The following is a 26,797-nucleotide window of genomic DNA, read 5'->3' as shown; positions in this document are numbered from 1 at the left end:
TTTTCTCTTTTTGTCACATGGAAATACATGGCTGCTTGTTGTTGTCTTGCTGTCACTCCTCGGCAACTGGAACCAGTCCCAGATGACACTGTAGTGCTGCTTGCACACTAAAGGGTAATGGGTGAAAAATTCTAACGTCATTAATTGTGTGCAGGTCTGTCATGTAGTTGTCATCACTGAATCTTTCAGTCAATCTAGAGATGGCAGAATTGAGAAAAAAATCTGACTGACGATAAAATATAGATAAGTCATTGTGACTGAAATTCAAATTTGTGTTGGCAGTTGGCATGTTAGGGTAAAGTAGAAAGGCAGGTCGACAGTAGCCACGGGCTGCCTCTAGTGTACTAGATGTTGCTGTAGGCATACTGTCACCGAGCCTTTACTATATAATTTTGGCAAATATGTCTCTGAAATGACCGGTACACTTGCAGATGTTTTAAAAGGAACTCTTTTCCTCCTGCAGGGTGCAAGCAAAAATGTATGAAATAAAGCTAGAAGGAGCTGAAGGGGGAAAAAAAAACGGATAAATGTAATGTTATGGAGTTAAAGACATCATGAAATGAAAATTTAAGTTTTGTGGATTTTAGTCTGTGTGCCTGTTAACTTTAAGGTATATTTAAGCTATATTGTACTTCTAAAAGATGACAAAATTTGTTATTTTAAAAGAAAAAAGTGTTCTTTTTTTGTAAACAAACCTTAAAAAAAGTGCCATAAATATTACATATATTATATTATGTAAGCAATAAGGTACGAGAGGCTGTGTACTATGTATCAATGCAACTTTCATGAAGTAAACTTTCACTAAAAGCCTTCCTTCCACCGGAAAAAATAGTCCCTGACCGAGAACAGCAACAGAAGTTACATTATTATGCCATTAGATGGCAGCAAAGCCTGTCTTTATGAGTGTGTCAGTCAGTAGTGAAGACTTTCACATTGAAAAGACTGAATTGTTGTGAACACGGAACAAGACGCAACTGACAAATGCTTTGACTAGCACTGTCAGTCACGGGAAAATCCCTTAACTGTTAAAAGGACAAGATAATACATCGGACATTTAAACAGATTTTTTATTATGAACATAGGACTGACCTGAAGGAAAATGCTAAATCTGAATGCAGGTAATAAACTCGCTCACTCGATCTTTTTCTCACAATACTCTTCTGCATAATACAGTAAACATCAATGAACAATATCAATTGAGAACATACAGTTTACGTTGCTAAGAGTGGTTGCTAAGGGTGTTGTGTAGTGATACACAGAACCGTTGGGTAAAGCGGTCATAGCCGTGTTTTATCGTGAATAAAGTTACTATGTCACTTTTTAAAATGGATTTCAGCCTTTTAATGAGACTTTTTTTTATTTATTACAGTTTCTGGACATTTGTCAGACTACTTGACTTTAAGTCCCACAAAAAATGAATTGCATCTTTGCAGCATTTATGTTTTTTATTTATTTATTTTTAAAAAAAAAATTTTATAGGGAGACAAAAAAAAAACTGCATTTTTTTGTCATGACTAGCAGTAGCTTGTTTTATGGTTTATGGCTGTGAAAGAAAAAGGGACAAACCCTTTGCCTCACCTCTGATTCGCCAGAAAACTGAACTTGTCAAAGCCATTTCATGGGGTCTATAATGACAAATTAGTAGTTATATTAGTAGCACAAGGCCTTTTCATCTGCATTTCTCAGCCATCCGCAGGTCTTAATTTGGACATTTATCGCACTGCGAGCTGCATGGTTGCATGACATTTAACAGCGTAACACCTAAGCTTTCCAACGCTTTCAAGCTGGGAACATGAATGGGAGCCCCTAAACTAATATTTTCCATAAACCATCCACCAAAGCACTTATTACTCCTGCCAACACCACACAGACAGCAGAGTGCCCATCTAAAAATATCAAATTACTGCTTGGCACTAGAGGAGGAGTGGTGTGCACACAAGAGGGTGTCTGTGTGCAGTTTGTTCCTGTGAGGGTGTTTTGTATGTATTACAGTTGATTATAGAATATGTACATGGACAGCTGGTTGCTCTTTTTTTTGAACTGCCTCATGTGTCACGACTATTTCCAGCACCCTAGGGTCAGTTTAGGAAGTGAGCACCCTGCTATCAGTGTAAAAGCAGCTATTGGCAGACATCTGAAACCATCAATGTCTGTGGGGGGGTCATAATATTGTGGAGCTTCATTGTTGATTTTGAGTGCTTATTTGATGCAGGATTCCTGTCACGAACTTCATACAGACTGAAAAAGCTATGAAAAACATCAGGGTTGTGAATCTTTGGGTTTGCAGTTAACTGATTTCATGTACAAATCATTGATTTTCAGTTTGATTCAGAAGTGATCATTTTTAGTTTTAAGTTTTTTAAGTTTAGAATTTTCTGTATCAGTGTCAGCCAGAATTTTAATATTAATACATCCCTAATGAAAAATGAAACCAGCCACTCATTTGTAATGTCATCTCATCTGACACAATGGACACTTTAAACATTGTAAACACAGTGGCTGTTATTCTGTGGTTTTCAGTCTCTTTCGTCAGCACAACAAAGGAAGAGAAGGAAGTCGTTAGATTGCATCCTGTGAATGTCATTTGTTTGTTTACGGATTTGTATTCGCAAACCACCCATATATTATCTCCCATGATGCCAGAAACCACACAGACTTGTTTAGAGTATCTCTGTGCTACAGGACAAGTTGATAAAAGTGTTGTGTTCTGAAACACTGCGTGATGTGCTGCCGGTATTGCGCTTAGTCTGTGAGTCAGGGCTGTGTAGATGTGAGAGCGATGAGGCCCAGAATTGCTTATGACAATGTCTGACAGCCTGTCATCCCCTTCTGACGCTTCTTGTTGGAGAGAGTGTTCCAATAACTGCAGCTATCACCTATAGCTACAGTCTCAGCAGTGGATGAATGATTGTTTCTGGAGGTTTGGCTATTTTAAGAACTGAGAGATGGATGACCTGAGGGTGAGTCGATCAGCTCGGAGCTACAGACATCCCTCAAGTGTCAGCGGCGCGGGGCAGTCTGTGATGTGCTGGAGAGGGTTAGCCGCTCGGCATGTTCTGCCTTTGTTTTTGTCTGAGTGTTCACTGTTCGGAGCAAGAGAGGTGGACTGTGAATGGGTGCGGGCACATGATAATGATATCATCATCCTGAAAGCACCGATTGTTCCAAACACTGCAAGAGACAAAGAAAGATAGAAAAACAAAAAGAAAGGGTTAGGAAGACAGAGTAAAAAAACTTCCAGTAAAGGTCTGTCTGTCTGTTTGTCTATCTATCTATCTATCTATCTATCTATATATCTGTCTATCTGTCTGTCTGTCTGGTGTGTATAATCTTCAGCTATTATTGCACACATTCTTTGTAAAGAAAACACAAATATTTGTTCATTTTTATATTTTGATATTTATTAAAGATATATATCAAACTATTTGACATTTCATATATGTGTGAATCTGAAAAATGTATAATAAATATTTAAAAATAAATATTAAGGTCTAAAATATTTGCAAAATAAATATTACATTTAGAATATATATGGGGGTCATTGAAAATATTGACAGAGCATGTAGAAATCTGAACTACTTTTCTAACCAGGGTAGCAGAAAAATCCTTACTGTTGAGTTTAGTTAGAGTTTAGAGTTGAGTTTATCCAAATGACTGGAAATGTCATGCAAAAATAATGCAAAATCATTGGTTGAAAGGTGTGGGAGCCCTGCGTAATGAGATTATGAAACCAGATGTGATTTTATTGTTCACTGTGGAGGAGATTAGTGTCAGTATATTGCTGTCAGAAACATTCATAATTCAGTCCTTCCTTTCTTAAAAGACAATAGCCTATCTAGGGACCTGAAATACAAATGAATGTGTGCAATGATGGCTATGTACAACACACCTATTTTTATTTATACTTATTTGACAGTATTATGTAGTTTGGTTTTGTTTGTTTGATCTTCTTTTATATATTTTTAAAATAAGTAATATGTAATTGTTTTTCTAACATTTGCCCACACAAATGACCTGTATACCATTGACTTCCTTTTATTTATCGTGCCAGGATGGGTGTTTACATATCCCATAATATTGAAATTGCCTGCTCCACTTTGAGGAGAGTGGTTCTTTATTAATTTTCCTCTTGCGTTTGGTAATTTGTGTTTATTTGATACTAAATGCCTTTAGAGAGACATAATGCAGATATTATGGTGCCAGCAGTCAGTGTATACAGCATTGAATGTCCTTGGTGTGACTGCATGCCTTTTCCTGACTGTTAGAGAGGAATCACCCACCCCTCTTCTTCTCTCCTCACTCTCATTTGCTTGATCTCCTTCGTCACTCCTTCTTCCCATGCTGCATTAGCCAATCAGTTCCACCGCTCCCACTGAGCGTGTGCATGATTGGTTGGCTTGCCTGTGATGCTGCTGCCTCTCTTTAAGAAGCAGTCTAGACTGCAGTGACAGGTTTTTCAATGAGAATCGCGCTGCTGTTGTCCTGCAACACGTCTGACTCTCCATCTGGCAATTCCTCATGCTACATTTTACACAACGTTGTGATCTTTTCTTTGTCTGAATCCATTGACCAGTCTCATTGTTCCTGTTTTACTGGCATAGGTCAGCACATCAGTTTAGCATTTTCACATTTCATTCATGATCCCTCACGTTTAATCTGTCCATCTCTCATTTTTCGACCCATTTTCCGACCCCACTTTCCAAAAAGGGGGAAAACTCTGAGCACTGCGTAGCCCAAAGGTGAGTACTCTTGATTAGAGTTTAGAGTGCTGCAGTCATTACAGACACATTTTTACTGCACTCTCTCCTTTCTTCTTGTGTCGTGTCGAATGCAACAGGTTCTGTATGTACCTCATAAATTGGACAGGGCATGTCAGTATCAAGAGGAATGCATTGTAAAAACTAGCCAGGGTGCAGTATATTACTATTATTATGTATAAAAAGACCCCACACACTCATTCCTGTGTTTAACAATCAAAGTATAGCTTAATGCTTATAATATTCAGATTAGTTAGTATTAGGGATTAATAGTGTCGAATGTCCCATGGTGTCATAACTTAAATTTTATGGAATTTAAAAAAAAAAAATCTGTGTAAAGCTGTGGAATGCATCATAAATCGTTGAGCCTAGAGGGTTTACAAGGGTTTGTGCACCCTATTTAATGTTTTTCATGTTTGCATGTATGGGTCCTTAAAGGGATAGTTCACTTAAAAATGATTTTGTCATCATTTACTCACCCTCATGTTGATCCAAACTTGTATGAATGACTTCTTCGGTGGAACATAAAAGAACATATTTTGAGAAATGTCTCAGTGGGTTTTTCGTCTATACAATGAAAGTCAGTGGTAACCAAAACAAACTAGCAGAAGAAGGAAAGTCATATAGGTTGGGAACTATATGAGGGTGAGTACATGATGACAGAATTTTCTTTTTTGCGGGAACTATCCTTTTAAAGGGTTAGTTAACCCAAAAATGAAAATTCTGTCATTAATTACTCACTCTCATGTCGTTCCAAACCAGTAAGACCTTCATTCATCTTCGGAACACAAATTAAGATATTTTGATGAAATCTGAGAGCTGTCTGACTCCTCCATAGACAGAAATTTAACCACCACTTTCAAGGTCCAGAAAGTTACTAAAGACATCGTTAAAATAGTCCACGTGACTGCAGTGGTTCAACCTTAATTTTATGAAGCAACGAGAAAATCTTTTTTTTTTTTTTTTTTTTTGCGCACAAAAAGTAAACGATTTAATTCAACAACATCTTCTGTGTCATTCTCCTACGCAGTTCAGCACTTCCAGGTTCTACATCAGAACTCTGGCTCAGTATTGGCCAAAGCTGATCACGTGAGCAGCTCAATGCATGCGTGTGATGCTGACGCAGGAGCCGGCCAATAATGAGTTCGCGTTCTGACATAGAATCTGGAAGTGCTGGATGTAAACAACGTATGAGAATGACACAGAAGAAAAGATATTGTTGAATAAAGTCGTTATTTTTGTTTTGTTTTTGCGCACAAAAGGTATTCTCATCGCTTCATAAAATTAAGTTTGAACCACTGCAGTCACGTGGACTATTTTAACGATGTCTTTAGTACCTTTCTGGACCTTGAAAGTGGTGGTTAAATTGCTGTCTATGGAGGATAAAAAAAACCCCTCGGATTTCATCAAAATTATCTTAATTTGTGTTCCGAAGATGAACGAAGGTCTTATGGGTGTGGAACGACATGAGGGTGAGTACAGAATTTTCATTTTTAGGTGAACTAACTCTTTAAGTATGTCTTAAGTTGTAAGTATAGTCCCAGACTGATTGCATTTCTCACATTTCAAAGGGTTAGTTCACCCAAAAATGAAAATAATGTAATTTATTACTCACCCTTATGCCGTTCCACACCCGTAAGACCTTCGTTAATCTTCGGAACACAAATTAAGATATTTTTGTTGAAATCCAATGGATCAGTGAGGCCTCCATAGACAGCAACGACATTTCCTCTCTCAAGAGCCATTAATGTACTAAAAACATATTTAAATCAGTTCTTGTGAGTACAGTGGCTCAATATTAATATTATAAAGCAACGAGAATATTTTTGGTGCGCCAAAAAAAAACTAAATAACGGCTTATATAGTGATGGCCGATTTCAAAACACTGCTTCAGGAAGCTTCGGAGCATTATGAATCAGCGTATCGAATCATGATTCGGATCGCGTGTCAAACCGCCAAACTGCTGAAATCACGTGACTTTGGTGCTCCGAACCGCTGATTCGACACACTGATTCATTACGCTCCGAAGCTTCCTGATGCAGTGTTTTGAAATCGGCCATCACTATATAAGTCTTTTTTTTTTTTGGCGCACCAAAAATATTCTCGTCGCTTTATAATATTAATATTGAACCACTGTACTCACATGAACTGATTTAAATATGTTTTTAGTACATTAATCGATCTTGAGAGAGGAAATGTCATTGCTGGCTATGGAGGCCTCACTGAGCCATCGGATTTCAACAAAAATATCTTAATTTGTGTTCCGAAGATTAACAAAGGTCTTACGGGTGTGGAACGCCATGAGGGTGAGTAATAAATGACATTATTTTCATTTTTGGGTGAACTAACCCTTTAAACAAAGTCAACCTTGTGAACAAATAATAATGTAGATTATTGTTGATATCTGATTCTCTGAATAGTGAATAAGGTGGTTGTATTCTCATAAAAAGAATCAGTTCAATAATAGTATGAAAAATAGGCTTTGACAGGTGCTGTCAACAAATGAACCGCTAAAGCTGTTACACAGATTGCTAAAGAGCTGAAGGGCCAAAAAGAAATAGACCTCAAATTTCCAAGAGCAGCAGAAGAATCTAATTTCATCCAAATTGTCTCAGCTCATCACCCTGTCCTGATGTCACATGGCAGTATCAGTGTTTCGGCACTGCATCAGTTTTCCAAAAATGTGTTGTAACCATTACTAGTTCTAAAATGCACCTCTTTAAAATCCAGACCTGCTATTAGTATGCATTAGACATTTCTCAAGAGTGCATATTTTTCTGAAAAACCCAACATCTGCTGCTTGGATGTGTTATTATAACTCCTTTAGAAGTTCACTGACTACTAGCAGTTTTTGTACTTAATTGCTTAATTGAACAGATATGCAAGAAATGAATAGCTATACATGTAATATATAAACACACACACACACACACACACGTTTGGGGTTGATTTGATTTTCTAAAATGTTTTAAAAGTAGTTTCTTATGCTCACCTAGGCTGCATTTATGTGATTTAAAAACAGTAATATTGTAAAATATTATTACAATTTTAAATAACTTTTCTATTTGAAAAAAAAAAAAAAAAAAAAAAAAAATATATATATATATATATATTTTTTTTTTTATTATTATTTTTTTTATTTATTCCTGTGATGTCAAAGCTGATTTTTCAGCTGCCATTATACCAGTATTCAGTGTCACATGATCCTTGAGAAATCATTCTAATATGCCGATTCGAAATTCTATAGGACTCGATTTCCCCGCCTGCGAAACCCGATTTTAAAGTTAGTGGTCTGCACTAAATCGAATAAGGACAGTTTCAGACAGGTTTCTCGAACCTCCTATTTCTGCCATCTTGGTGTTGACGACATCCATGGGTGACTAAAACATAAACGTAAATACCATACAGACTATCTTTTGTGACAACCATGTGATGTTTGATACGTGAGGTGTTGCCGTTCACGTGACGCTTGCACACAATCAGTAAATACCTTGAGCATGTATTAGTCTGGCTTTCCCACTGTTTACATTTAATTCCCTTTAAACAAAAGGCTTAGTGAAGTGGAAGAATGTGTCGTTGTCCCCCCTCGAGTTGACTTCAGTATCAGTTCTGAGCAGTGATTTTTCACCCTCTGCATTGCAGGTCTGGTCTGTGGTGAGAACGCTCTGTAATTTTACAGGTGTTGGTTTTGACGTCACTATATGATCGTATACTGTGTCTTTGTAATGCTTTAAAGTCCATTCAGTCATCAGCTGTTGACTGATGGTCTAAATACCGTACTGTCCCCTTGTGCTATGGGATCAGTCGTTCTGATAAACAGGACTGATCAGATTTCACCAAGCACATAGTGGCCCATTTACAGACCTGCCGTTTTCCAATGAATTTGTCCCACTAAGATTCTTAGAGTGGGGAAAGCAGGAAGCGAGGAGGCTGTAAGCGGGTATTAGGGGCTGCGACTCTGCAGTGTTGCACAGTGCAGCTGGAGCACGACTCGCTGTACTGCTTCGCCTCGGTGGGAGACTCAAACCTGAAACGAAGCCAAGAAGCCGAGAGGAGGTGTGAAGCACGAGTGATTGTTTTGCAGTGCTTACTGCGCTGTTACATTCTGTTATGGACGTATACTGTGTTAGTCACATTGTGTCTTGGTCACATCTGAACGCTTCGCCCTTGGTGTCATAGTGTAAGGTGGCCAGTTAATGTAAGTGATCAAGTGCTTTTCTTTCTGTTTTATGTAATGCTATTTAATATCTGATTTCAAACCTTGAAATCCCATGTCTTTTGTTCAATACATCTTTATTGTACTTACAAAAAAATATAGCAAATTTTCATAATTTAATTTTAGCATGTCTGTATGGCACCTCCTAAACATGGTTATTTTGGTCTGTCTCACTTCAAAGTTCTTGACTGACTCTTTCCAACGATTAAAATCATACAATAACGTCATAATATCATCATAATCTTCACATACATATTCTTTTGAAATATTCAATTCATTGTAGTCAAAACAAATTTCTGATTATTAATCCTGTTACCACATGATTTTCCCCCTTATTCCAAACAATGTAGCATTTCTCTACATTTTTATTTGGACTTTCTGAGTGGCAAATATTCAAACCTGTTACGCATTCTGGCATGTTTATTTATTTATTTATTTATTTATTTGTAATTATGAATTTTGTCTTTTAAAATGTTTATTACTAGAAAAAAACACTAGATCAGTGTTTTAAATGTATTTATATGTCCTTACTCCTAAGGTTGAATTCTTGAGGTTTATAGTAACCACTTTCTTGAGGATAACCATATAACATTCCATTCCATTCCATATGTGAAAAGTTGACTTTTTCACATATTTTTCTTTTATTTATGGAAAATAACTACAAACTGACATTTAGTTCCTATAGATAGCCCTTCCTGAGTGGTAATTTACCACCCTGTTACTCATTCATATTCATTTTTATTTAATGTTTATTACTAGAAAAAACAAAACAAAACTTGGATCAGTGTTTTAAATGTGTCCCAAACTTTTTTTTTTTTTTTTTTAATAATCAACATTGTCTGAAGGATAAGCAGCACCTCTTTTTACTGACCATTTGTTGATGTTTCTGCCTCATTTTTGTACTTTATATGTGGAAAATTACCCTAATCCTGTATTTTAATTTTTTTCATGTCCTATCTCTCACGTTCCTTGATGTCCCCGAAAACTTTTCCATTTCCCATGTTTTTTTGGGCTACATTACGCAGTCTATAAGGAAAGTGTGAATACTGTGTAATGATGTCCTTTTCTCTCTTGTTTTGACAGCTGAAGGCGTCTTTGTGGACAGGACACTTAGAGGGCCAAACAATGGAATGCTCTCTCCTGCCTACACTGCTCAGCACTCTACAGACTGAGGTTAAACGGCTTAGTTAGCAGTGTACCTCTCCCCCAAGAACTCTTTTAGCCTGGGGAAAGTTGGGAGAAATAAAAACCAAGCGAAGGAGAATTTCCTTCATAGTACAGCACCTTACTCCAGTTCTTTGTAGTTGTTTGGGATTCATTTGTAAGCTTTGCGTGAACAAAAGCCATAATGGAAACGGAAACGTACCTGTGGATGGTCGTGCTTGGCTTCATTATAGCCTTCATCCTGGCATTTTCAGTGGGGGCCAATGACGTGGCAAACTCGTTTGGCACAGCGGTCGGGTCAGGAGTGGTGACACTACGTCAGGCCTGCATCCTGGCTTCCATATTTGAGACCCTGGGCTCCATGCTCCTCGGTGCCAAGGTCGGGGAAACCATTCGGAAGGGAATTATAGATGTCAGTTTATACAATGACACGGCGCCGATACTGATGGCGGGAGAGGTCAGCGCTATGGTTGGTAAGTAATGGCTCATGTAAAGTTGAAACCTCAGTGTGTCATTTTGAAGATTAATGATGAAGAAGCTTAGTGAGGCATTTGTTTATTCTTTGTAGGCTGCCAGATTCTGGGATTCATTATTACATGTTGTATAGTGAGTTGTAATAGAGTGTCTTAGCTGATGCCTGAGTTAAATTAGCTTTTATAGGAAAAATTTTAATCTAAAAATGTAAATCTAGAAATGCAAAACTCAAAGTTAGAACATTGCATAGATGATTTAAAAGAAGTTATGTAATGAAATCAAACAGGTCTTTGGGATTTTTTTTTAATGTCAGTTGGTAATGAATAGCTGTATTGTAATGTTTTTAATAGTAAACCCTTCTAGAGACTGTATTTAAGACAGAAGGGAAGAGAACATATGGCTGAAAGACTTTTTTTTTTGTTGCTCCACCTCCCACTCATATTCCCGTCTCTTTCAGGGTCTGCGGTTTGGCAGCTCATTGCCTCTTTTCTGAGGTTGCCCATTTCTGGAACTCATTGCATTGTGGGATCTACTATTGGCTTCTCCATGGTTGCTATTGGCACAAAAGGAGTACAGTGGATGCAGTTAGTCAAAATTGGTAAAAAAAAAAAAAAAATCTATAATGAACTTCATTATTTATCATACTGTGGTAGTTATTTGCATGCCAGCAAACATTTTTGTTCATTGCTTTGATGCAACTGAGTGCAGTCTGTTTGTTTCTGTTGTCTAATTCATCTTTTATTGCACTATTTACTACTTAATGCTATGCTTTGCTGCACTGTTCAAAAGTGTGGGGTTAGATTTTTTTTTTTTTTAAAGAAATTAATTCTTTAAGTTAGCAAGGTTGCATTAAATTGGTCTAAAATGATAGTTAATACATTTATAATGTTACAGAAGATTTACATTTTTAATAATCAAATTAATGCTGTTCTTTTGAACTTTCTATTTATCAAAGAATCCTGAAAAAAAAAAAAAAAAAAAAATTATCATGGTTTCCACAAAAAAATATTAAGCAGCACAACTGTTTTCAACATTGATAATAAAGTGTCTTCAGCATCAAATCAGCATATTAGAATGATTTCTGAAGGATCGTGTGACACTGAAGACTGGAGTAATGATGCTGAAAATTCAGCTTTGACGTTACAGGAATAAATTACATTTTAAAATATATTCAAATAGAAAACAGTTGTAAATTGTAATAATATTTCACATTATTGATCAAATAAATGCAGCTATCTTTCAAAAAAGTGTAAAAACCTCACCAACCCCAAATTTTTGAATGGTAATGTACAGTCAAACCAAAAATTATTCAGATATTTTTTGTATATTTTTACTAGTGGGTGCAGGACACTATAGTTCATTTAAAATAAAGTAAACTGTGATATATTATACCCAAAAATTCTTCATACAGTGGACTGCCAGTAAAACTGATAAAAATTTGGAACCAAAAATTATTCAGACACTTTGACCTGACCATGTTTTGCTTAAGTGTTATCTGACATAATTAAGAATAATTTTTCCTGACACAGTTTAACTCTGAGATCGTGTCATATTTTATTACCATTTTTTAAACTATAGTGAATAAACTGTAATAATGAATGAAATGTTCAAGGTGTCTGAATAAATTTTGGTTTGACTGTGTGTGTTTATGTATTGTTTCTCTGGAGTAAATTATCTAATTTTTGCTGTCAATATTCTTGTAACCGAGATATGTAATTGATGTAATGTCGCATGTTGGCCTTTGTGCCTCTAGCAGCGTAATGCATCATTATATTGGTATGCTATTGATTTAGTAATTGCTGTTTATTTGATGCAGTTGCCTCATGGTTCATCTCCCCTCTGCTGTCTGGCCTGATGTCTGGCCTGCTCTTCTTCATCATCAGATATTTCATTCTTAACAAGGTGAGTCATGGGTCGACTATTACACCTGTCTTACATCACTCTACTTCACTGATCTTGCTTTGACAAATTTCATCAAAATGAAAAAAAAAAAAAAAATGATCAAAGTACTCAGGCTTTAAGTGTTTTTCTCCTTTTATTCACACATCCAATATAAACATTAAAGTGCAGTAGAGGTTTTCTCCCAGTCCTTCAGAGTAGGGCTAAGAGATATATCGAAATATCACGAATGTACACAATGGCTTGTGATAACTGCATGATTTTAATACTCCAGAAGATAACAAAAAGTCCAAGTTTTGGGTTGATGCAGAGAGTAGACTGGACTGTTACATACGTGTGACATGCTTAATGTTATTAAAAGCACTCGCGCGCGTAGGAAGCTGCCTCTCGGACAGCGCGTGATCCTGTATTCAGTTATACGGCCAAATACAAACAAAATTATTTCAAAATGCCTGTCTTGGTGAGTATTCATGTAAACACAGTCAGTTATGTCTGTGGATTAAACAGTTGGGAAAGAAATAATGCATGTAACAACATATTGGATTCGTGCAGCGTTCTTTGTGATTAATGTTAATCAAACAACAAAAGACAAAGAGAAAATCTCGCTGCTCTTGACTGAATAACTTTTTGAAGCTTTAATAAGAATCAGTATATATTTAATTTATACAGTAAAGACAAAGCAGTGTTTTTATTTTTTACATTTCAGTTTCTGTTAAAGCTAATGTAGGACTACCTAAACCCCCTGGTTTACACTGAAGTTGTAGGGATGCTTTCTTCTCACGAAAGAATGTGAAAAATGTATGTTGGTTATATCGATTTCAGTTTTTAAATATAATTTAAATTTATTTTACACACTTAAAGCATTATTGTATCTCATTTCGAATATCACATTAAGTTATTGCAAAAAAATCAAATTTTTCTTCAGTATCATGCAGCCTACTTCAGTGTTATATACCGGTCCATAACGAGTCCTTGTTAGACCTCACATGTTTTCATTATATTTACTGATTAATGTGCATTCAGCTATATTTCCAAGTAACTGCCTGTGGCTGTTTAGATTGCTTTGCTTTGACAATAGCTCATCTGCGATGTCACAGCAACTGCTTTGCAGTCGACAGCAGTTCATCTTTTAAATGTGTGCCTGGTGTAGGCTCTGCTTCTGTAAACACTTAAATATTTAAGCCTTAAAGAGTTAGGAGCTAGGAAATGCATTCTTACCTGTGGCCACATAAGCACAGTGGTTTAAAGGAACAGATCACCTAAAAATGAAAATTCTTCTTTTGCTCATCAGCCTGTTCTGTGTGACTTTCTACTTCTGTGAAAAATAAAAGGAGATGCTTAGTAGAATGTACAAGCAGCTATTTTCTGTATAATGCAAGTAAAATGTGATACACTGTAACACCAAGCTCCAAAAAGACAAGAAAATTCATAAGATAATAACCAAAATCATAAAAGCTGTCCATACTACGTGTGTGCTATATTCAACGCTTTCTGAAGCCATAAGTTTTTTTTTTTTTTACATTTAATTTATACTGAAAATAGAGCTACATGATTAATCAGTAAAAGATCTCGATTCAAACACCCATGCGTTCTTATTCCTAAATGACGATGATTCGGCTATGTCTGTTAAACCTTTGACAAGTGCAATCACAGTGAACATTCAAATCTGCGTTGGCGCTGCCACTGAGCCAGAGAGAGCAGGTGTTGTATAGGTAAGAAACTTATAAACAAGCAGTCTTTTCAACCACATAGTATCATTATATCTGTGTTACAATAATTCAAATTATCACAGAAGTACTGGGATAAAAAGTTTATAGTTCATATATAAACACTGATGTCTATGGTAGCGATCAAAATCACCTTTTGAAAGTAATAAGAATTGTATTATTTACAAAGTAGTTGGCGACAAGTGACTGTTAAAAAAAAATGTATTTGCCATTGAATCATTCATTCAAGAGATTTGTTCAAACATGCTGATTCATCCAGTAAACAAGTGAAGTCTTTTATGAGAAAGTAATTGAATCATTCATTCAAAACAATATTTTTTTTCTTTTTATGTGTTGTTTAATTACATGTTATTTTGTTTAGTTGTCTATTCTGAGTCTTGGGAGAACTGTGATCTCTATTTTAAACAAACAACAAAAAAAGTGATTCTCAATTTATCCAGAATCGTGCAGCTATAACTGAAAATGTTCTGCTCTGAAATAGACAACGTTTTTTTTTTCTTTTTTCTTTTTTTTTCCCCGTTTTGATGATTAACCCAAGCTTCATCTTCATTTTATGGAAAAGAACAGCTTGGACATTCTGCCTAATGTCTCATTTTGTGTTTCAAATAAAACAGGGTTGAATATTCATTTTCTGGGTTAACTATCCCTTTAAGACCGTATTTAAATCTGTGTTATTTTTAACTAAAACTAATTGAAATAACTAATTGAATTAAAGCTGAAATAAAATAAAATATAAATATTAGATACAAAAAAAAAAACTTAAAAATGAAAATTATAAATGTTGACTTAGCAACTAACTAAAATAAGTTTAAACTGAAATACTAAAATTACTAGAAATAAAAATTAATTGAACAAAAGCTAAATAGAACAAATACTAATAATGACAAAATTACATAAAATTAAAGTGAGAACTAAATATTTAAAAATAAAAGCTCATTCAAAATAATAAATAATACTATAATGCTAAATAAAAAATACTAAAACAACTTATTTGTTCTTTTAAGCTACAAAACATTGCAACTACTTTTATTAAAGAATCACACAGTGACTTTAATAAACAAAAGAAATGAGCAATAAATGTAAAATTGGAAATGTTTTGTCCTTATTCCTGAAGTCTTTGTGGTTTTATTCAGAGTTGATGTTCTTTCTGCGATCTGTCCATTACAGGATGACCCTGTTCCCAATGGTCTCCGCGCTTTGCCCCTCTTCTACGCTTCGACCATCGGAATCAACACCTTCTCCATCATGTACACTGGAGCTCCCTGTAAGCCAGTCTTGAAATGATAGCACATTCACCCAAGAGACGTCCTTGATCTGCCTTGAGTTTGTTTGTTGTCACTGAATAAGTGTCATTGAATAGGCCACATTGTTTTGATACAGCTTTGCATATAAATGCCTTTACTTTTAAAATGTATTCACTTGATTGTTTTTAAATCTCACAGCAAACTTTAATTATGTGTGTGACCGTGTCACGCTCTTTCTTTATTGTGCAGTACTGGGCTTGGAGATGCTCCCCGTCTGGGCTATTGCCCTCATTACCTTGGCTGGTGCTGTGGTATGCGCCGGTGTGGTCTGGTTTTTTGTTTGCCCCTGGATGAGAAGGAAAATAGCAAGTACGTACTGTCCTTTTCCCTCCCGCAGACTAGTGGTTTTAGGTGTTTTTAATGTCTGTCTTAGATCTCTGTACCATTTGCCCTAAATGTTCTATTTCTTTTTCTGATTAGGAATCAATTGTCTGAGGACAATTGTGATTGTATACTAACTACATTTGCAGAAATTGTTTGTGCACTTGACATCTGGCCATTAAGTTAGATGTTATTTCTAATCTAGCTTTGGAAAAAGTCAAAGATGTGACTCAGCATGAGGGGAAGGATTTGCCTAACATCTGCTGCTCTGCTGGGGCGCTCTGTAATGTAAAGACTATCTTTTGTTGGCTCTGGCTTGTGGGCCCATGTTGTGTTTGACTGATGCTGAGAGAAATGAAAAGCAAATAAACTGAAGCTGTTTATTTGAGAACATCGCCATTTTTTTCAGATGAGTCACACGGACGTTGTGCAGTCGCTGTACCTTTTTCAATGCAAGATTGGCTGCCCACATGTTTTGATTGAGAGAAGTGCCTTAATGAAATGAATCACTAATGAAATTATATGTTAAAGCACTGCTTTCACTCACGGATCAACGTGTTGTTGAATTGTTGCATGCTTTATTGAATTTGTTTTCAGATCAAGGATCTATTTCATAGTGCGGTTTCCCATGTGAGATATTGTAAAAATCTGATTTATTTATTTATTGGCTCTTAAGCTTTTGAGAAGGATCAATTCTATTAGTAAAGGTCAAATTAGCATTAAATATGAGAGGCACTAATTTAAAGTGCTTGTTGTTCATTATCACTGCTCAATTTAAAAGGGCCAGTGGTAATCATACCGATATCACAGTTTTTCACGCATGGATTATCCATGTTTATTAGTGATTGTTTGCTTGATTGTTGTTTTCACTGTAATCTTGTAAATGCTGCTTTTAATTTTCAGCTTTTCACCAGTTCATCCCCCAATCCCCCCTCTGTTCAGCAAAGAACATTTCTTTTGATTAGGGATGCACTGATAATAAAATGATGGCTCTATTAATTAAAATCTTTTATTAATTATGTATTAATAAAAGAAATTAACTTTTATTCAACAAGGATGCATTAAATTGATGAATAGAAAGTTCAAAAGAACAGCATTTATTTGATATAGAAATCTGTTGTAACATTATAAGTGTCCTTATAAGTATCACTTTTTAAAGATCAAAGAATCCTGAAAAAAATGTATCATGGTTTCCATAAAAATATTAAGCAGCACAATCTGTTTTCAACAAAATGATAATTATAACAAATGTTTCTTGAGCATCAAATCAGCAACGATTTCTGAAGGATCATGTGACATTGAAGACTGAACTAATGGCTGCTGAAAATTCACCTTCGATATCTCAGGATATACATTTTTAAATATATTAAAATAGAAAACAGTTGTTTTAAATCGTAGTAATATTTTTGTTATAATATTAATCTTGCCGACCCCAAACATTTGAATGGTGGTGCACATTTGAAATAAAACATTAAAACTAAAATAAATATTTTTAAATGCAACATTATAATGTTCAGTATGAAAAAAAAAAATGTTTTAAAGGGTTAGTTCACCCAAAAATGAAAATAATGTCAATTATTACTCACCCTCATGTCGTTCTAAACCCGTAAGACCTTAGTTCATCTTCGGAACACAAATTAAGATATTTTTGATTAAATCCGATGGCTCAGTGAGGCCTCTATCGAAAGCAAAGCCACTGAACCTCTCAAGATCCATAAAGGTACTAAAAACATATTTAAACCAGTTCACGTGAGTACAGTGGTTCCACCTTAATATTATAAAACAACGAGAATGCTTTTTGTGCGCCGAAAAAAAATAAAAATAACGACTTTTCAACAATATTTCGTGATGGCCGATTTCAAAACACTGCTTCGGAGCTTCAAATCAAATCAGTGGTTCGGAGAGCTAAAATCACGTGATTTCAAAAGTTTAGCCGTTTGATAGGAGATCCAAATCACTAATTCGAAACAAAAGATTCATAAAGCTCAGAAGCTTCATGAAGCAGTGTTTTGAAATCGGCCATCACGAGATATTGTTGAAAAGTTGTTATTTTGTTTTTTTGGCACACAAAAAATATTCTCGTCGCTTTATAATATTAAGGTAGAACTACTGAACTCACATGAACTGTTTTAAATATGTTTTTAGTACCTTTATGGATCTTGAGAGGATCAGTGGCTTTGCTCTCAATAGAGGCCTCACTGAGCCGTCGGATTTCATCAACAATATCTTAATTTGTGTTCTGAAGATGAACGAAGGTCTTACGGGTGTAGAACGACATGAGGGTGAGTAATAAATGACATAATTTTCATTTTTGGGTGAACTAACCCTTTAAAGATGACCGTATTTTCTGGAAAATAAGTTACGTCTGACTATAAGTCACACCCTGTTAAAATTGCATTGTTGAGAGAAAAAAAACCCACATACATTGGTGTATACTCCACATTTTATCATTACATTCAGAAATAATGTAAAATACTGGTAAATAAAACAAAGTGTTTACAAACATTATGAAAACTATATACATTTTAATTCTGAATGTTTAATGGTATTCAGAACAGAAAAGGAATAAAAATATATAAGTATTAAACAAATAAATGAGACATTCATTATAATCAACATTTATTATAAATGACAAGCCTAAACAAATTATTTAAAGCAAAACTGCAACTACCAGTGTTTGGGACGTGCGCTATACAAATAAGCTTGTATGCACACTCTGAATGTGTGCACTTTGCTCATGTTTTGCGTGCTTGACGTGCATTTTATAAGTTGCTTTGAAATATATGTTGCAGCATGTTTCAGATTATAAACACAACTTGTATCCTGGAAAATACTGTAATTGATTACAATCAGTGTTTACAGTGTTAAATGATTACAAAGGTAATGTAAAAAAAAAAAAAAAAAGAAATGATCAAGCAAAATTAAATATCCAATATGGATACGGATACGATCATTAAAAAAACATTGGGCATTAACCAATTTGGTACCAATATATTGTGCATTCCTATTTTTGATACCTAATTTTGATACCTTTCTTATCAATGATTTCCTACCTTTTTCTGCCAAACAGGTCGCCTGAAGAAAGCACATGCTCTTTCCCGCATCTCTGATGAGAGTTTGGATAAAATTCCGGAGGAGGAAGAGGAAGCTCCTGTGTTTAAAGAGCTTCCAGGTGCGAAAAACAGCAACGATGCAGTGCTGCCCTTGACAGAGGAGTCGACAGGGGAGCTGAACAGCCTGGCTAATGGAGGCACCGTCCTGCCCAACGGCAGAGTCTATGGTACGTAAAAGGACATGGTTATCTTGTTTTTAATGGGTTCCATTTGACTAAAATGTCCTACGCTGACCTTATATGTTTGTTTATTTCGTTTTTTTTATTTTTTTTATGTCAGGTCGTACCAACTCCATGACGAACGGCTGCCTCAAGTCACCCGTGTCCAATGGGGGATTCAGCTTTGACGGACACATGCGCAGCGACGGCCAAGTCTATCACACGGTTCACAAGGACTCTGGTCTTTACAAGGACCTCCTACACAAGATCCACCTGGGCCGCCTGGAGGATGAGCGCAGTGGCTCGCGTCCCGACAACAACTACCGTCACCTTCGCCGCAACAACAGCTACACATGCTACACAGCAGCCATCTGTGGCATGCCGGTGCAGCCCCTGATGCGGTCGGAGTCCAGCGCCCCTCCTCCAGAGGATAGCGAGAAGCTAGTGGGCGACAGCGTCTTCTATTCGAAGAAGCGATTGCGCTATGACAGCTACTCCAGCTACTGTAACGCGGTTGCGGAGGCCGAGATTGAAGCAGAGGAAGGCGATGTGGATGTGAAGTTGGCAGCAGATAAAAGGGAGCCCCGGGTCCCTGCTGAAGGTGTGCTGGAGGACTGTGTTGATGAGGACAAGGAGGAGAAGGATAAGCCTCAAGTCTACCTGCTCTTCCACTTCCTGCAAATCCTCACCGCCTGTTTTGGATCGTTTGCTCATGGGGGGAACGATGTCAGGTATGCCACTTGAAGTATTTATAGGTTTCAAGACCAAGATTCTTTTTCCTACTACAGGTATTTCTTATGTTTCAGTATGCTTTTGAGAAACTTTAGTATTTTCTTTTTAGTATTTTTGCTTTTTAGTGTGAGATTAGCGAGGTCAGAATAAGACCTACTGTACTATTTGCATCGTTTCTTCACATTCCACAGCATTAGTGTGTCCTGAGAACAAGCCCTCAGTTGAATGCCACAGATCTAGTTCACGGCTCTACAGATGATTTGGCACATATCCAGACTGTTAAGATGTGAGACGTGGCCATGAGTTTAGGCTAACTTCAGCTGCTTAATGCCTTAAATGGTTGAAATCTTTATATTGGTTTTATTGGTGACAATTTGATTGTTGTGTTTTTATTTAGTGTTAAGTTTAAACAAAATTCTCCCTATCATTTCCTGTCACTTCTCCACCTTAGAAAAATCACAAAAATAAAAATGTGTTAACAATAGTTTTTTATTAATATTTTATAGTAATTATATTTATTTGTGCATTCAAATTATTTGAAATTATCACTAGTTTTAGGGGGGCAAATTAATTTATAAAAAAATGACCACTTCTGCTAGCACAAAATATTTAAGATGCTGTACAAGACATTGAAGTAATAGACACATTAAAGGGTTAGTTCACCCAAAAAATGAAAATTTCTGTCATTTATTACTCACCCTCATGTCGTTCCAAACCAATAAGACCTTCATTCATCTTCAGAACGCAAATTAAGATATTTTGATGAAATCTGAGCGCTGTCTGACAGCAATTTATCAACCACTTTTAAGGTCCAGAAAAGTACTAAAGACATCGTTAAAACTGTCAACATGATGTAGCGAACTTCATTTGATGAACTTTAAAGGTTGTTCCCTTTAAATAACGAGCTACTAGATGAGTGACGTCATCTCCACAGCGGAAAAAGAAAAAGTCCGGTGTCAGGAGACACCTTTGCGTTTCACATGGCAGTTCAATTACTCTCGTTGATGTTTCGCTCTCCCGCTGTGTATGGACTATTTGAATCTCCCGCTTGTGTATGGAATGTTTGAAACGCTTGTTGAAGCCGTGTACAGAGAGACATTGTGCACCTATCCTGATGTAAACGGAGACTGACGGTAAACCAGTCGTGCTAGGGGAAGTGTAAGTTTAACTCTCTTTTGCTATTGTTTATTTTTATGGGATTTTGTAAATTCGATTGTTATTTTGTTTTTGTGCTAATTATATTTAATTTATTTGTATTTAGGGGTGGGTTTTATTTCTTTATTTTGAACTGGATACGATTCAAGTTATGGACTATACAAACGCTCCACGGGCATTCCTAAAAGACTTTGATGATCCAAGCTAAAAAACTTCCAACACGTTAAAGGGTAATTCGTAAAAGTATGCTGAAGGGACTGAGTAGTTATGAATTTGTAAATGCTTTGTATATTTGTGTTCATTTGCTATGTTTGGATTTATTGTACTGATGGAATATGTGTATGGGTATTATAAACTTTGTACTGCACTTCTTGAATATGTGAATATATGTTTTTTACTTGCTTTGGGTTGTGAAGGGTCAGTACTGCCAGTACTGAGCCGGATTTAAAAAGCATAGGAGACACTGGACGTAAAAAGCGTAGGAGAATGACACAGAAGATATTGTTGAAAAAAGTCATTATTTTTGTTTTGTTTTTGCGCACAGAAAGTATTCTCGTCGCTTCGTAAAATGAAGGTTGAACCACTGTAGTCACGTTGACTATTTTAACTGTCTTTAGTACCTTTCTGGAACTTGAAAGTGATGGTTAAATTATCTATTGAGGAGTCCGAGAGCGCTCGGATTTCATCAAAATATCTTAATTTGTGTTCCAAAGATGAACGAAGGTCTTGCAGGTGTGGAACAACATAAGGGTGAGTAATAAATGACAGAATTTTCATTTTTGGGTGAACCAACCCTTTAAATCTATCAAAAGTGACAGTAATGATGTTACAAAAGATTTCTATTTCAAATAAATGCTGTTCTTTTGATCTTTCTACTCTATTTTTACTAACTTTTTACTGTATTTTGGATTAAATAAATGCAGCCTTGGTGAGAGTTTTCTTTCAGAAACATTAAAAAAAAAACTTACCCAAACTTTTGAACAGTAGTAGTGTACTTGTTAAAAAAAAGTTCTCATTTCGTAATCAAGATAAATTTTGTGGCAGAGTTAAAGTAATATGCTGATTTAAAGACCACATGGCTTGATCTCCTTACAATTTGTATCCTTGTTGTAGTAATTTTCCTCTGTTTGTTTTGTCTTTTCTGCAGTAATGCAATTGGTCCTTTGGTGGCCCTGTGGATGATATACGACCAGGGTGGGGTGATGCAGGAAGCGGCCACACCGGTCTGGCTGCTGCTCTATGGCGGCTTGGGAATCTGTGCTGGATTGTGGGTTTGGGGTCGCCGTGTAATTCAAACGATGGGCAAAGACCTCACTCCAATCACCCCCTCCAGGTGAGATCAGCATTTTGGCCGAGTGCATGACGTCTGTGCATGATGGTTGATGTGTGTGCTTCTGTTGCATGCAGATGTGGTGATTAATCCAGCAGTGTAAGAAGTCTTCTTAAGCCCAGTGCACACTGTGCGATTTTGGCCATAATTTTTCCATTTTGGAATGTCACCCAGGTTCTCTCTGGGTTCATTTCATGTATAATCTACTCTAATTAGAATGGACAGAAAAACTGCACAGTGTACAGCAGGCTTAATATAAGTGGCCTCCTACGGTTAACCCATGTCAAAAACACACCATTTTTCCATGTTTATTTATTTCTGACTATACAAAAGCTGTCTATCTTTTCCTGTAGCAACTGGAAAATAGCAGAAATGGAGGACCAGTTTTGGTGTAAAAATCTGACAGAACTAAAACCTTCCTCTTGGTCCTAAAGCAGTGCTGAAGGTGTAATCGTAGTCTACAGAAACGGAGCATGTGCTTTAGCTGCAGGGTCACAACAGTTTATCTGATATTGAAATCTTGCTAGATTAGTTCTGTATATCGGCTTTTCTTCTCTCTCGTTTGGGTACTTGCCCTCAATCCCTCTTTGTGTTGCCACCACAAATCCGTTTAAAATTCACCTCAGAATGACCGTAATTTACATTTTTAACACACTTTAGAATAAAGGCAGTTTAAAGAGGCCAGTCACTGTTTTGCACCCTCCGCTCAGAACTGCCTGGGTTTGCTAAATTTAGCAAGACACTTGTGCACATGGCCTCAGCGACCTTGCGTTCTCTTAGTAACAAGACAAACTGTCAAAAACAAATGAGCTCAAGTTGATAATAAGAACAAAAGATTTCACCCTATAAAAAGAAGTCTCATCATTGTTCTGAGAAAATGAGCTGCAGATAATTTTTATAAGGATGCTTGTTAAGAAATTGTGATTACTATACACTAGGGCTGGGTAAAAAATATTGATTTCTCGATTTTAATTGATTCTCATTTTTACGAACCGATATCGATTCTTAAATCCCAAGAATTGATTAGTCTAGTCTGTTTTCAGTTGATGAATGAATAGAACATTGTAAATCCAATAAATGGCAATAAGCTTTGTGCTTTGTTACTTTTGATATGAAACAAAGTCTCAGATTTCAAATTCTGTCCATTTTATTCTGAAATTCAAAAAAATAACCGTTTTGGCGCTGTTTAATGTGGCGTAACAGATGGCTGTAGCCTCAGATCAAGAGAGGCGGCAACACGAAGCGCGTGAACTGATCATCTCCTCAGCTTTAATACCAGTTACAGCGCGAAATAAACATGAATGAACACCCAAAGGTATGTTGAAAGATACAGTACAACTTACCGAAATCCGTATTCTGTCTCATGGAATAGCTCAATCAGTGATTCAAATGCGAAAGACGTCAATAAAACAGCTTGTAAGCAATGTCACGTAACGTCACATTTACCTCAGAAAAACCATATTCAGTGACCATAACTCGTCAGCTATAAAACTGAACTCTAGAGAATAGCATTTTGCTAAATATATGCACCATATTACACATTCGTTATAATTTATAATGTTCTTCAATATTTAATGCATGTTTGAATAAATCCGTCAAGTTTTATAACAGCCACCATTTAAGTAATGTATTTCAAAAAACGAATTGGAGTAGAAATATAATTACATAATTGTAAAGTTAGTATTTTAACTTTATTATTATAAAAACTTTTACTGATTTAAGGATAACTTCCACTAATTTAGGTGTTTGTATACAAATCAGGTAATTTTAACCTTTGATATTATAGTAATGTAGAACTGATTCCCATGTATAGCTTACAGCATTAGTTGAGAGATTTTTTTTTTTTCCTTGAGAAAATTTGGCATGTAGCTATTGTTACTTATATATATCTAAAATAATCGATATTGAATCGAGTCGAATTTAATCAGAATTGAATCGAATTGCAAGCTTGTGAATCGAAATCGAATCGAATTTTTGGAATTTGTGTCAATACCCAGCCCTACTGTACACTGAAATGTAACTTGATCGAAACACTCTGCCGAAAACCAAAACCAAAGATGATTATTTTAAGTAAGCCTTTAAACTAGGCCAATTATTTTAATTTAATAATATTTTTCTGTTGACATGACTTAAATAACATCTAAGCTCCAAAACAGTGTATATGTTTAAAATATTAAATTTAGAAATTATATTAATGTCACTACACTCAGGCTGTGAACCCTGAACATGACTTTTTTTTACCGTCAATATGTCATCCATCTTCACTTACATTTTTCCTTAGGTCAGGGTTATTATTATTATTGTTAACTAAAACTGAAACCATAAAAAAAAAAAAACATTTTTGTTACTTGAAATAAAATAAGTTTTATAAACTGTAACTTTATAAACAAACTTATTTTATTTCAGCTAGTTGCCAAGGAAATATTTCTCATTTTCATTTAGCTAATGTACCAAAAAATACTGAAATAAAAAATATATATTATAAAAACTATTTGGACATATAAAAAAAAAAAAAAAAAAAAAACTAATAAACTAAAATTTTAACTAAAATAAAAACTAATTAAAAAAGAAAATATAATAATATCTCAGTAATACTAAAGTAACACTGCCTTAGATGCAATTAAACCTGGATCATTTCATGGCACACTGTTTATTTACAAATCAAAGTATCTGATATTAGAAGTTAAAGTAACAATTTTTCCGCCTTTTTCTCTCTAATATTTTAAGTGGCTGGAATTTTATTGTTAAAAAATCCTATTGATTTACATGGAACTACAACTTCCCAGAAAAATGCTGCATGGTTGTTAAATATGTAGCATTAATATAGCGTTGCCAATTTAAAAAAAAAAAAAAAAAAAAATATATATATATATATATATATATATATATATATATATAGTAACAACAAACATTAACAAAAAAGAAAATTCATAAAGGTTAAGGATTGGAAAAAAATTAGGATTGTTATTAAAAAGTTAGTATTGTGTTATTTATAGAAATCGTATTATTTGTAAATTATATTGATTTGCTCGCAAATTAGCAGTTTATCAAAATACGTGTTAGTGATGGTAGAGGTTTCACATTGAAGGGTCACTCTATAATCCTGCATGACAATCTAAGTGAGTATGGATCAGGTGGCCATGTTCCCAGCCCTGTTCCCTTGCATAGCTCACAAAAATAACAATCGACATGACCTCAGCATCTGTCAGTTGCTCTTTGGCTTTGATGTTTGTTGACAGGAAGGAGTTGTTTTTGTTTTTTTTAAGTGTCCCTATTATGCTATTTTAAAGGTTCCTAATTTTGTTTTGGAGGTCTCCTACAATAGGTTTACATGCATCCAAAGTAAAAAATAAAAAAAAAAACCACTTTCATTTTCTCATAATATACAACGGGACTTAAATTTGCAGTTAAAAACCACCAGCTGTGGTTGCCAGTACTTTATCGTAAAAAAATACCGTAGCAACCTTTTAGGTTTTACGGGACTTAAATTTACCGTTAAAAATGGCAGCTGTGGTCACCAATACTTCACTGTAAAAAATACGGTATCAACATTTGAGGTTTTGCGGGACTTAAACTTACTGTAAAAAAAAAACATATATTTCATTAACTGATGCAATGTTAATATTCCATCCCACTAAAGTACTAAAATCTGCTTTATCCCTTTATAACTTATTGATAACCACCATAACAATACAGGTGGTAAAACAGAAAAACCCATGATGAATCAAAATTCACCACAATTAGCTTTCCACAAGCTGATGTACAGTGTTTGAGGGACCTAGCCAATGAAGACCATATGCTGGCATTAAGCAAATTTGTTACAAACCTAAATCGATTCATGCAGGATTTAATACTGGAATTACTGAAGACTCGTTTCATGCAGTTCAGAAAATAGCTATGTTTCCATCACTGTTTTTATGCGCATTTTGAAGTATCGCATCAGAAACGAGTGATGGAAACGTCAAATTTCGGGGGGAAAAAACCCTTAATTCGCAAAAAAGTTTTTACGCTTGCTTGAGGTGGTTTTTGATTTGTGCGAAAAAGAGTTAATGCGACTAATTTGGAGATGGAAACGCAACTTAGCGAACAGTAAATCCACGTGACTAATCAGCTGTTTCTGCTGATGTTGTTTTATTTACTGTTTGTTACTAGGTTACCAATACCACTGTCATCCGCTCGAACAGCTTGATGGAAACGCACCTAAATCACATTTGTTTGTTGTTGTTGTTTTTTTTGCGAACTTTAAAAAGATTCACTTCACGTTTGCATGAAAACCCAGCTAATAACTCCATTTATTTGTACTTTGATCTTTGAAACTTTGTAAACTTTTTACACTCAAACATAGCTATATATTACACACTACATGATAGGTAATTTCCGAAAGAGCATAATAGGAGCACTTTAACTTGGGGATAATGCAAGTATGCCTTATTTCAAAACTTGCTGA

The 26,797-nt window shown here is 35.5% G+C and overlaps 1 protein-coding gene across 5 annotated transcripts in view; it reads left to right on the top strand.

Moving 5' to 3' along the window:
- slc20a2 (solute carrier family 20 member 2) overlaps window positions 1-26,797 on the top strand; it is a 44,757-nt gene that overhangs the window by 5,761 nt on the left and 12,199 nt on the right. For 2 of the 5 annotated variants that reach the window (XM_051901814.1, XM_051901813.1), the window contains exons 2-9: window positions 10,057-10,610; window positions 11,069-11,209; window positions 12,428-12,513; window positions 15,405-15,501; window positions 15,731-15,850; window positions 18,933-19,142; window positions 19,255-19,864; window positions 22,168-22,353. In XM_051901814.1, the coding sequence (XP_051757774.1) occupies window positions 10,322-10,610; window positions 11,069-11,209; window positions 12,428-12,513; window positions 15,405-15,501; window positions 15,731-15,850; window positions 18,933-19,142; window positions 19,255-19,864; window positions 22,168-22,353 (1,739 nt within the window). In that variant the 5' untranslated portion in view covers window positions 10,057-10,321. Of the gene's footprint in view, window positions 1-4,482; window positions 4,740-8,816; window positions 8,956-10,056; window positions 10,611-11,068; window positions 11,210-12,427; window positions 12,514-15,404; window positions 15,502-15,730; window positions 15,851-18,932; window positions 19,143-19,254; window positions 19,865-22,167; window positions 22,358-26,797 lie in introns of those variants that run through there. The other 3 variants (XM_051901815.1, XM_051901816.1, XM_051901817.1) reach the window with 3 other exon arrangements.

This window comes from Ctenopharyngodon idella, chromosome 8 (genome assembly GCF_019924925.1).
Source record: "Ctenopharyngodon idella isolate HZGC_01 chromosome 8, HZGC01, whole genome shotgun sequence".
In the NCBI taxonomy this organism is placed as follows: domain Eukaryota; kingdom Metazoa; phylum Chordata; class Actinopteri; order Cypriniformes; family Xenocyprididae; genus Ctenopharyngodon; species Ctenopharyngodon idella.
The sequence above is the reverse complement of the archived record's forward strand: the minus strand, read 5'-3'. Positions and strand labels throughout refer to the sequence as shown.